The 13,135-nt window shown below is 38.2% G+C and overlaps 1 protein-coding gene across 2 annotated transcripts; it reads left to right on the top strand.

Moving 5' to 3' along the window:
* The first annotated feature begins 7,087 nt into the window (after positions 1-7,087).
* LOC143884493 (G-type lectin S-receptor-like serine/threonine-protein kinase At4g03230) lies at positions 7,088-13,003 on the top strand. 2 transcript variants are annotated; one of them, XM_077388115.1, is made up of 8 exons: positions 7,088-8,312; positions 9,365-10,066; positions 10,481-10,588; positions 10,671-10,843; positions 11,179-11,389; positions 11,489-11,726; positions 12,062-12,212; positions 12,301-13,003. In XM_077388115.1, the coding sequence occupies exons 1-8, from the start codon at positions 7,091-7,093 to the stop codon at positions 12,601-12,603; spliced, it is 3,108 nt and encodes a 1,035-aa protein (XP_077244230.1). In that variant the 5' UTR covers positions 7,088-7,090; the 3' UTR covers positions 12,604-13,003. The 2 variants fall into 2 exon arrangements, with proteins under 2 accessions (XP_077244230.1, XP_077244231.1); XM_077388116.1 differs by having other exon boundaries at positions 12,418-13,003.
* The last annotated feature ends 132 nt before the right edge of the window (positions 13,004-13,135 follow it).

Consider the following 13,135-nt stretch of genomic DNA (forward strand, 5'->3'; position numbering starts at 1 on the left):
AATACATCAAGTTACTGCACCATACTCTCCACAGCAAAATGGAGTTGCTGAACGTAAAAACAGAACTCTAATGAACATGGTAAATTCTATGTTAGGAAGTTCAGGATTACCTCAAAATTTATAGGGAAAGGCTCTTCTCTCTGCTTGTTATATTCTGAACAAGATAACTTTTAAAGATTCTGACAAAACTCCTTACGAGTTATGGAAGAATAGAAAACCACATTTTAAATACCTTAAAGTGTGGGGGTGCTTAGCTAAAGTTAGGATTTCAGATCCTAAGAGTACTAAATTAGGTCCTAAGACTGTTGATTGTCCATTCATTGGATATGCACAAAACAGTAGTGCGTATAGGTTCTTGATTTATAGGTCAGATCATGTTGATATGCAACCTAACACCATAATAGAATCCAGCTTTTGGCAAATATACGACGCTGACAAGCTACATACACTAACCCCACACTATCTCCACCTTAAAAGGATACATAAAGTATTCTAAGAAAGGAAATATACACTATCCTAGGACACATGCACTATTTATATAGCACTCATCTTTACAAGCTACTATAAAGGGGACCCACTTTATTTGACTCTTGGCATGCTTGTCATAGTTCGATTTGTATTTTGTATACATTTTTCCAGTCTTCAAAAATCAGTCGACACTCCTAAGAATGACCTTGACTTCCCGTTACTTCCACAGTCCAGTCTACTTCTTCTCTCACTATTCTTGTTGAACACAATAAGTTAAGAAAAGACCAACTATTTATACTCCTCTACTATATATATATATATATATATATATATATAGAGAGAGAGAGAGAGAGAGAGAAAACGGTTCCTACACATATGTGTAGATAAGTTATCTACACACTAGCTTAAAATACATTGGGGGCCACATTATTTGGGTGATCCAAACCATTCATATTTAAGGCCCTCACATAGATAGGGTGTCCACAAAAAATTAGATCCATAGGATCATCCTAACCATTCGAACTGTGGAGGCAAAAAATGGACTAATTTGTGAAGGTTTAAAGACATCCATTTTACCTCCACAAATCGTAGGGTTGGGATGATCCTATGGATCTGATTTTTTGTAGACACCCTATCTATGTGAGGGCCTTTAAAATGGATGGCTTAGATCACCCAAACAATGTGGGCCCCCACTGTATTTTAAGCTAGTGTGTAGAGAACTCTCTACACATATGTGTAGGAACCGTTTTCTCATATATATATATATATATATATATATATATATATATATATATATATATATATATATATATATATATATATATATATATATATCAAAACGTGGTTTGATATTCATAGACTACTTTGGCGGAATTCGGCATCATCAGGGACCATTTGGCGCTTCTTAGACTACTTTGGCCATTATTTGTAGTGGGGACCATTTGCCATTTCTTTGACTATTTTGGCCATTATTTTGTTGATGGAAAAGGTGCCAAGTTGCCAAGTAACTTTGGCATAACTAGCAAATTTCTCCCAAAAAAACTTCTAAAACGCTAAGTCTTGAGGCTAAAATCAAGTATTTATTTTAAAACCCCAACTCGGTCTCAATTGCTCTTTCTATCTCTTCATTAACTTGTATCTTGCGACCAATAGTGATAAAGAGTAAACGTTGTAATTTTAATCAGTCACTTTTTTATGGTCTCTTCCCCAAACCATTGTGATAAGAGTCTACAAAATACCCAACCAGGACGACTTATATTCTTCAACTAGCAGGACTCCACACCAGCCAGAAGTTTCGTGATGAATTGCACATTTAAATGAGGGGGTGCCACTTTATTTGACTCTTGGCATGCCTGTCATAGTCCCATTTGTATTTTGTATACATTTTTCCGTCGAAAAGAAATTCATAACGCGGTCTCGTGTTGGAATTAAGACCAGATTGTCGGTCATTTTAACTTTCTTCTAGGAGTTCCTGGAATTGTTTTCTTTTAAAAAGGCTTTCATTTTTAGCAGTATCATTGGCGAAAATGTTGATCATTGATGAAAATGTTGCTGGATTTATTCAATTCCGATTTGGAAAACACCTAATGCCTTTTCCCCATTTAGCTACCTCTCTTCATGCCCTTCTAGCCCCTGAGTAAGGGTGTCAATTTTGGCTCGGGCTCGGACGCTCGCTCGAGCTCGGCTCGAGAAAAGCTCGGCTCGAATCCTTAACGAGCCGAGTCGAGCCGGCTCTCCAGGCTCGTTAAGCTTAACGAGCCGAGCCCAATTTAGGCCAGGCTCGGCTCGTTAAGGCTCGTTAAGAATTTAATATATTTAAATATATATATTATATATTAATTTATGCATTAAAAGGGTTGTCCAGGGAGTGAAAGGGGGAGGGGCAAAATATGTCACCTCATTTTTGGAACCCCATTTGTTACTAGGACCACCCCCCATAGTGTAAAAAAAGTAGTCAAATTACACTAATAGGGCTGTCCAAGGAAGATGAGGGGTGTGAACATAATATAACCCGAGCTCGGTAAGGCTCGCGAGCCTAGCCGAGCCGAGCTCGAGCCTGGTTCGAGCCCGAGCCGAGCTTTTGAGCTTAACGAGCCGAGCCGAGCCTGGCCAAGCTCGGCTCGGCTCGGCTCGTTTACACCCCTACCCCTGAGTTTACCATTCCGTCATGTCTTTTTTCTTACCCAAAAAATAAGAAAAAAATTTCTATACAACCCAAGTTCTCGATCTATTGAGAACTAGTCTATTTGGCTCTTTGCCTACTCTAGCCATTATTTGTAGTGGGGACCCTTTGCTGTTTCTGGGACTATTTTGGCCATATTTGTTAGTGGAAAAGGTGCCAAGTTACTTAACTATCATACTTTCTCCAAAAAACTTCTAAAACGCTACTTAGTCTTGAGGCTAAAATCAAGTATGTTTTTAAAGCCTACCTATCTCAATTGCTCTCTCTATCTCTTCCTCAACTTGTCTCTTGGGACCGACAGTGATAGAGTAATCGTTGTAATTTTAAATCATTCACTTTTTTTATGATTTTCTCCCCACATGTTTTATTTTTCTTTGCTAGACCCAAACTCACAAAAAAAATGAACTATCCTCAAATGGCCCAAAACTCACGCCAATCAAATTCACACCACCCACCCTAAAAGAAAATAAGCGCTACTCATAATGGAGACACATATTACCGCGCACTCCGTTTGGATGCCAGAATTTTTTTGGTTGTTAGGACTTTTGTGGACTTTCCGCAAGAAACCCACGTTTGGTTGCTGGTTATATAGTGTGCCCCAAAGAATCCCATGAACCAAAATAACCCCGCACGAAACCCAAAGCTGGAAAAAAAATTCCAGGAACCAAAATAATCCCGCACGAAATCCGAGGAACCAAAATAACCAAAAGAACTTTTTTCTTCCCAAGGAAGTTTTTTGTTCCACAAAAGTCCCAAGAACCAAAAAAATACCGGCAACCAAAGAGATAGGGTCAAAACCAGAAATTTGCTCCAAAGGGGCAGAGAATAGCTGTTATCCCGCATTGAGGCCCACCATTTAGACTTACATTTTGATAGGGAGGCCCACCATCTTCCCCAATCCCATTCATAAGGTGGAGCTCACAATTTACATCTCACATTTTGACGTAGTGAGGCCCACTATATACACCTCATGTTCTAATGAGTGGGGCCTACTATTTTACACACATGTATAGCATGTCCCAAGAATGTTAGGGGCCATTTGGATACGCAGATTTTAGAATCCGGAGTTTCTTCAAAATTGTAGCTAAGAGACAAGAGAACGAGCGGACCAGCCGTCGTTTTTGTCTTGTTTTTTACCTCTTCAAAATGGCTCAATGTCACTTTGATCAGGCAATCAAGCTCTTGATCGGAAGGTTAAGATCATCTGAGCAGCACGCTTCTCAATCCATGTACATATAACATGGGTTTGCCATTCGACAGTATAGACTGACTAACGGTGGGGCCCCTGCAATTGTGAATTTAAGTTCATGTATTTTTCCCATGATTTGCCCCCTAACGGCGCATTCCTCTTTCTTTGCATACCAAAACAGAACAATAAATATATACTTATATATAGGATTTGCTAGGGTCTATCGCAAAAGACATTTCACAAATGGTATGTTGCATGTCAGACCAGCCACCTCGTCAATGAAGACAAAAGCCCATATATCAAATTATAAATGAAGAAAGCTCAGTAGGACGAAAAGGCATGGTAATACAATGTGGCAAATCCCCAGATGACTTCAATATTACCGTATCTTTCAAACTCTGTAATGTTTTAGCTTACAAATAGACCCAAGAGACCAATAGACCAAGAGACCAGATCATCCGATCGATTTAAAAATTGTTTTAACTAATCAAATCCATAGGCTTAATCATAACAGCTATGACCCCACATGCCCAACATGGTTACAAACTTACAATTAGGTCTATTGATTTGATCGGTTGACACGATTCGTACTTTCATGACTGGAAATATGTGTACAAGAATGGCAGAGTCAAATAAAGTGGGTCCCCTTTATTTAAAGGATCAATTACTGTTACATGCTGGAGAGTTGAAAAAATGATGAGAAAATGTTGAGTTTTGAAAAAACACTAAGAAATGCTACTTTATTAAAAAAAAGACTTTTTAGGACGAAAATACCCCTCAACTTACTTTTATCTTTCTCTTCTTGGTTTTACCTTTTTACTCTTTTACTTGCAGGTTTTACTCCGACGCATTTGTGTGAAACGACCTCATTTTCCGGCGATAGAAGCCTTCTTCTCCGGCGAAACATCGTCATTTCTCCGGCATATGCTCATTTGTCTTGAGAGGGTAGAAAGAGTTCTCTAGAGATGCCCCTTTCTCATTTTCTTTTTCCTCCTCCAAATATCCAAAATCTCATTATCTTTGTAAGTCTTTAGGGTTTATAATCTTCTCATTCATCTAGACATTTGGCACTTTCTTTTATTAGGTTTCTCATGCTGAGGTCCTTTTGCTTCTACAAAAGGAAATTAATATCAGTGTATTTGTGGCTTTTGATTATGTGGGTTTGGGGAGAAACCCACCTCTTATACTGTTTGGCCAAAAAATAGGTTACTTGAAGCTAAAAAAATGTAACTCGGATCCAAAATCGATAGCTGAAAGCCAGAAAATCGATAGGTTATTTGAAGGCAGAAATGATAGTTGAAGCCCAAAAAATACTAGTTGAAGCCAAAAAAAAGTTACTCAAAGCCAAAAATGATAGTTGAAGCCAAAAAAAATTATAGTGAAAGGCAAAAAAAAATTTCCTTAAGCCAAAAAACTAGTCGATGCCAAAAAACAAATTACTCAAAGGCAAAAAAAGTTACTTGAAGCAAATAAAAAGTTAGTTGAAGCCAAAAAAAGAAGTCGAAGATAAAAAAAATTTAGTCGAAGCCAAAACGTGTTAGTCAAAGCGAAAAAAGAAGTTTGTCGAAGCCCAAAACGTGATAGTCGAAGTCAACAAAAAAGTTCCAAATGTTACTGGAATTCAAAAGTTTTAGTCGCAGCAAAAAACATGTTAGTCGAAGCAAAAAAACCAGTTATTCGAAGCCTAAAAAAATTTAATCGAAGCGAAAAACACAACGGCGAATGTTACAGGAAACACATTTTTCACTTCGACCAAGTGATTTTTGGCTGCAACCAAGTAAATTTTGGCTTCGAATATCCTGTTTTCGCTTCGAGTACCTGTTTTTGCACTGAAAAAAACAAGGGGAGATCTCGAAACCCTTTTTGAGAAAGATTTGACTAGGCAGAAGGCTGATGGGTCCAATTTTGTGCATTTCAAGCAAAAAAAACCTTTCAATACCCTAAAAAAATGAGAGAGAGAAGGAGATGATGTTAGATGGAGTTTTGAAAAAAGAAATAGAAATATAGAGAGAGAGGGAGAATGAGATTTCAGGCTTACCATGTTACGTATTGCAGGAGAAAAGAGTAGGTTTCGCCGGAGAAATGACGTTGTTTCGCCGGAGAAGAAGGCTTCTATCGCCGGAAAATAAGGCTGTTTCACACAAATGCGTCGGAGTAAAACCTGCAGGTAAAAGAGTAAAAGGTAAAACCAAGAAGAGAGATAAAAGTAAGTTGAGGGGTATTTTCGTCCTAAAAAGTCTTTTTTAAATAAAGTAGCATTTCTTAGTGTTTTTTCAAAACTCAACATTTTCTCGTCATTTTTTCAACTGTCCAGCATGCAACAGTAATTGATCCTTATTTAAATGTGCAATTCACCACGAAACTTGTCGCTGATGTGGAGTCGTGCTTGTTGAAGATTACAAGTCGTCTTTGATTGTTCAAAGAAGCTCATGGCCTTTCGTACTAGAATTGCTGGGAAGCAAAAGTGGACTAAATATCCGCTATCATTTCCATAGTTGCAGACCAACCTAATTTCCACGGCAAAATTATAAGAGCAGTATCTTGTGGGCTCTATCCCAATGGTTTGGTAATCAAAACCATTCGTATTCAATGCCTTATAGTTGAATGGGAAAGAAATTGAAAATCTCCTACATCAATCAATCGGAATTATCTGATTTATAGAGATTTTATTTGCCTTCCGTTTTTTCTAAAATGTTCAGTCATACAAACCACAAGTAAGTCTTCATCAGTATTCACATCTAAAGTCGTCATTTAAGATAGCTTGCCTATATTTTAATAATAAATTAATATCTAAAAACTAGTTCTGGCTCTTCTATGTGAGACGGACAATCCTCTTTAATTAATCCCATGATCAATTGTGGAGCCTATATTTTAATCCTCATTAATATTCTTGTGGCATGCTTTGCATGTGTGTAAAATAGTGGGCCTGTTTACATCAAAATATGAGATGTGTGGGCTCCACATTATGCATGGGATAGGGGAAGATGGTGGGTCCACCTATCAAAACATGAAGTATAAAATCATGGGCCTCAACATGCGATAAAAACTTGAAATTTCTTCATTTTCGGTAAGCAAAAAGATGTGAGGAATTTCTTGCAAAAAACTCAACTGCCCCCATTGGCTGCAGCCTGCGTGCATTTAATAATACCAATGGGGCCGCCCTTGGGATTTGCTAGGCAATTTCCTACAAGCCCTCAATTTTGCAATATATAGAGAAGTAGACACAATATTACTTTCACATCCATTGAGAGATGAACAAATACTCTGTTGTTTTCTTCATATGCTGCTTCTCCATACTGCCTTACAACAAGGCAGCAGACACCCTCACTCCAAATCAATCGCTTACAGATGGGCATACCCTTATCTCTCAAGGCAAGATCTTTGAGCTGGGATTCTTTGACCCGGCGTACACTGATCGGTGGTATGTCGGAATTTGGTTTTACAGCCGAGCCAGAAATACTCCCTACTGGATTGCCAATAGAGAGAAGCCAATTCCTACCAGGAATGGAGCTTTCGCCCTCCAAAGTGACGGAAATCTTGTGGTCTTGGATGAAAACAAAGTTACCATTTGGTCAACAAATGTATCAGTTGTATCAAGTACTAGTTCCACGATGGCAGTGCTTATGGATTCTGGAAATCTCGTCATAAGACAAGGAAAGAGAATTTTATGGGAAAGCTTCGATCATCCATCTCATGCGATGTTCCCTGGTATGAAGATCGGGAAGAATCTACGAACTGGAGAAATTAAGAAGCTCACATCGTGGACAGATAATAGTGATCCGGCTGCTGGAATTTTTGAATTCGGCATCGATCCTCAAGATTTGAACCAGTTCTTCATCTGGCGGGGGTCAGTTGCATTCCAGAAAGTGTCATTCTGGAACGGAACTTCGTTGGTTATTGATCTTCACGCCTGGCTTGGCGTATGGAATGCTGTCAGCAACAAGGATGGGATTTATTTAAAGAACTCGTCGTCGTGGGAGTCTTCGATAGTACTTGTGATGGAAGCAAATGGCACTCTCACTGGGAATGTCATCGTAACCGGTCGGACGTTTGTAGAAAAGCAAGAATGCCGAGGATACAATATTTGCGGTGTGTTTGGGAGCTGTAACAAACATAACTCCCCTCCCTGCAAGTGCTTGCCGGGTTATGAGCCGGTGATTCCTAGGCTTTGGGATTCAGGGGATTGGAGCGGCGGTTGCACCATAAAGACGCAGTTCCAGTGCAGCCGCCAAGATGACTTCTTGGCTTTGAAGAGGGTGAACACTCCCACTGAATTTACACTCCCCAATTCTAGTTATGACTGCAGAACGAGTTGCCTCTTAAGCTGCGCTTGTACTGCATATGCTACGCAAGGGAATGGTAACACTTTAATTAGCTGTAGACATTTAGATGCATTGAAGGATGTTCAGGAGGAAGCTGAGCAATACGAGGCGTGGGACCTCTACATACGGGTTCCCAAGTCCCAACTACTAAGTAACACTTCTATTTCATGCTTTCCTCCTCTCATCTCTTTATTCATTCTTCATTCTTGCAACATGTTTATGCACTGAAACTTTTCGAATTGAAAACTTTAACGGAAAACAGGGCACATCGAGAGCAAACTATGAATGGAAAAATAACAAAATTAATATATATAAGAAAATAAACAAATTAATATATATCCTTTCTATCACTATTATGAACATTGTTCGAATACAATAATATTTAACTTCAAAACCACTTTCATGTAAGATAATATACAGATCCGAAGAGGCATAATAATTTCCCTTGAGCCTTGTTAGTGTTACTTAAGGGTGGAAATTAAGGTCACTCTATCTTCAGTTTCATTAATTCAGTCAACAGTACAAGTCTGTTGGGATCTTCATCCCTATTCACAGCGAATCCAATCGCACTCTCAATGAGAATTCAGGTACACACATTTCATAACAGTTATATAGGTACTATCATGCATTCTCCTCTGTTTCCAGTTTTCATGTCCAATCACTTTTACCAATATTGCGCGAGGCAGTATTCACCTCCATCGGATCAGCCTCTCTCTCTCTTTCCTGAAGGGTGAAGGGCTGAGATTAATCTCATTAAAAAACATGTGTTTAATCTCAGCCCATCGCTAAAAAATGATGGACTGAACAAATTATTTATTAATGGAGCGCAGCAATGATTACACTCTTCTGCGATAGTCACTACCCTTAGAAAGATTTACGGGTGCCGGTTTTACATATATTTCAACTTGTGGGAGACACATTTAAGCTCAACGGAGGTGAAAGAACCTCATATTGCATTCCATAATTGTTTGGGTATGCAAATTTTTAGAAATTTGAGTGATGTATGATGATCGAGAAGTCAAAATGCTCATATCATGAAAAGAATAAATTATAAAAAAAAAAAGAAAAAAGAAGACATCAGTAGTCTCAAAACTCGAAAACTCAACTCAAGCTAAAATGACTAGTTCGAGAATGCAAAAGCATAATTTCCAATCACACAGAATGCCTTCTAGATCAATTCTTAAAAATTCGCCCCTCTTGCAGATAATACAGGAAGGAGTTGCCAAAATTGTGGAACCAATATCATCCCCTATCCTTTAAGCACAGGACCTAATTGTGGGGATCCTACCTACCGAAGTTTCCAATGTGATATCAACACTAGCAAGCTTCACTTCAATGCGCCCGATGGCTATTCGTATGCAGTTAAAAACATCAACCCAAAAACTCGGAGATTCGTTATACAACTGAATGACACAAGTTTTTGCTGGAAACCGGGTTTCCAACGTAACGATCTGCATTTGAACGACAGCCTACCATTTAACCTTACCAATAGTAACACTGTTTTGTTGCTCAATTGCTCCACACCACCACCCTCACCGACCTTCAATTGTTCTTCTTCTAGTGTGTGCCGGAAGTACACAGAGAAAGCAACTTGTTTTGATCAGAGGAGGTGTTGCAGTTATGCCGTTGGAGGTTCATCGACAACAACACATGTATTGGGAATTTCAGGCTATAACTGCATTGCTTACACCAGCATCGTTAAAGTGAATTTATCCCAACCTGTAAGCAGTTGGCAGGAAGCGGTCGAGATCGAATGGTCGCCTCCACAAGAGCCGATATGTAATACCTCAGAGGATTGTGAAGCTTGGCCACATTCAAACTGTTCGTTAGATAAGACTGGAAGGAAAATGTGCATATGCAATCAGAACTTTCGGTGGGATCCATTAGATATAAATTGCACACCAGGTAAGTACCAATATGAAAAAGAATCATTCAATGATTAGCCATTTTTACGCTTTCTGGTAAACCTATAGGGATGATTCTAAGACATTCGTGAACATATAGAGTTTACCCATAAAGGTTAAACCAGGATGTTCTTCCTAGCATGACTTTATTATTAATGTAGGGAGAATCATATCCTGTATTAATCTTGATTGCCTTGTCATAAACAAACCTTTTACACAAACAAAACGAATAAATAGTCTGTGTATACCCCAATAAGCCCCATTTGATCTCAATTAGATGGCACAAATATAGGGCATAATTCAGAATCAACCATTTTTTATAGTGATTAGAATGTGATAACTAGCATTCAGACTTATCATCAGATCAATCTTATTTTAAATGATGACTTGATGAAATATTTTTTTCACTACGCAGAAGGTAGTAATAGTAAGAAGAAGCCATCAACAACGATAATCACAACAACAGCCGCTATAGGGATTCTTTTGATGATACTAGCCTGTTGTTTCTGGAGGATGAGAAAAGGTATATGATAAAATTGTGAGTTAACCATCTCAGACATTTATAACTTAAGACTACAAACATCTTGATCTTAATTCTTACACAGGAAACAGGGAAATTTTTTCAGAAACACCATTATTTCTACGTTCCGAAGACAACTTACACCAGAAGAACGGTATAGAAATACCGTCTTTTGAATTTGAAAGCATAGCAGCTGCTACTGAGAACTTCTCAGATGAAAATAAGCTTGGACAGGGGGGGTTTGGTCCTGTATACAAGGTAACATTGCATTTCTTGAACCTTATTATTTCTATAAACCCCTCTCCTTTAGAGACTGATCCAATCCTTGTTAATTAGCATTCCCATATGGTTAGGGGTGAAAATTCAGCCGGTTATTAGGCTTACGACCATGCTTTTTCCTTGGACAACTTTGGGGCTTTTCTGATTCTTTTTTTTTATCCAAGGGTTGGTCTGGACCAACCTAAAAATTCTGTCCCCGTGTATTTTTTATTGTATTTGTGGAGTCTGGTTTGCAACCATTCCCCATATGATTAGATAATCCTAACCCCTTAATCTATTTCCTGGACTTGATGGAAGGATATATATCTTTACAGGGTAAGTTGTCCGGAGGGCAAGAAATAGCTGTCAAAAGACTTTCTAGGAGTTCTGGACAAGGCCTAGAGGAGTTCAAGAATGAGGTTACATTAATTGCCAAACTTCAGCACAAAAATCTCGTTAGGCTTATAGGCTATTGCATTGCGGGAGATGAAAAGATTCTATTGTATGAATACATGCCTAACAAAAGCTTGAATTACTTTCTCTTTGGTGTGTTCCTTTACCTGGAAAAGTTTGCATTATTACTAGATGTTTATATTTATCAAGACTACTCTTGACCTTTTGAATTTCAATGGGAATACTCGCCAGATGCAAATAGACGTGGGTTGCTGGATTGGGACCAACGATTTACCATCATTATGGGAATTGCTCGTGGAGTTCTCTATCTTCATCAAGATTCTAGATTGAGAATTATTCATAGAGATCTGAAAACCAGCAACATTCTTCTAGATGAGGAGATGAACCCCAAAATTTCCGACTTCGGGATGGCAAGGATCTTTGGAAGAAATCAAACTCAAGAAAATACTAATAGAGTGGTCGGAACATAGTAAGTATTGCATACTCAATCTAGTCATAAAAACATATAATTGTTTTAGGGAAATGATATCTGCGCCAAAGTGTTTTGAAGAACATGCGCTCCACTTGTCTGTCGTGTAGTATTTAAAGGGATGTAAGAGGATATTACGGTTCTCAAAAAGCTCTTAAAGCCCTTTAAATACTGCACGACAAACAAGTGGAGCGCATGTTTATCAAAACACTTGGGTGCTGAAATCATTTCCCAATTGTTTTAATCATATACGATTTCTAGAATATATAGATTGTGCAGCACTTGCAACTAATATAATATCAAAGGGCCTAATTTTTTCACATGTTTGAATGCAGTGGTTATATGTCTCCCGAATATGCCTCCCATGGACTTTTCTCATTGAAATCTGATGTATTTAGCTTCGGGGTGATCTTACTTGAAATTATCAGCGGAATGAAGAACACAAGTTTTTCTCATTCCGAGAACACTTTGACCCTTCTTGGACATGTAAGTATTAAACTATTGTACATACAAATCTTCTTGTGATTTTATGATCTCTCTTATTGTATATCAACAAAGTTGAAGATGATTTCAGGCATGGCAAATCTGGAAGGAAGGCAAGGGGTTGGATTTGGTGGATCCATCATTTAGAGAGACATGCAATACAAGTGAGGTGATGAAGTGCATTCATGTTGGACTTTTGTGTGTGCAGGATGATCCAAGAGATCGACCAACCATGTCTTCGGTTGCTCTTACGCTGGCTAGTGAATATACAAATCTTCCCATACCTAAAAATCCTGCTTTCATTGTAAGAAACATCTCTGATCCAACTACTTCTGAGAAGCCTGAAGCAAGTTCTCAAAATGTTGTAACAATGTCTACATTAGAAGCTCGGTAGTGATTAGGGTTTTAACAGCATCATCCCTCGAATGCTAATCATCATCCGAAGAATCTGACAGTAAAGTGTTAATCGACCTTATCAATGATAAGAAAGACGCACCTTGGTCCATTAAATTTTATTGGCTGGAGCTTATTCACTTATCTAGGAGCTGAAACCGCAGATTTATTATATGCTTACAGAGAAGCCAATTATGCTTGTGGAAGTAGAAGTAATATTTTTAGATGTTGGAAGGATCCATAGACTTGATCTAAGGGTAATATTTAATGTGATGCTTTGGGAACTCCTAGCTTTCATTGTAAGTCTAGTTTCCTCTTTGGTTTGGAGGTAAGGTGATATGCCCTTCTTGTAATTCCTTTTACATATTAATAAAACCAGTCGAAAAATGCATTTGCAACTACGAGATTTTACAACATGGTTTAATATCACTGCCAAAAACTTGTTTTACAAAAATTATCATGATATCGATGAATTAAATGACAACTGCTATATTCTAATTTTTATATCTACATAGCACTACAAAACTAATTTT

This window comes from Tasmannia lanceolata, unplaced genomic scaffold, assembly GCF_043159265.1.
Source record: "Tasmannia lanceolata isolate RefF3 unplaced genomic scaffold, GAP_Taslan_0.1 ptg000008l, whole genome shotgun sequence".
Classification (NCBI taxonomy): Eukaryota; Viridiplantae; Streptophyta; class Magnoliopsida; order Canellales; family Winteraceae; genus Tasmannia; species Tasmannia lanceolata.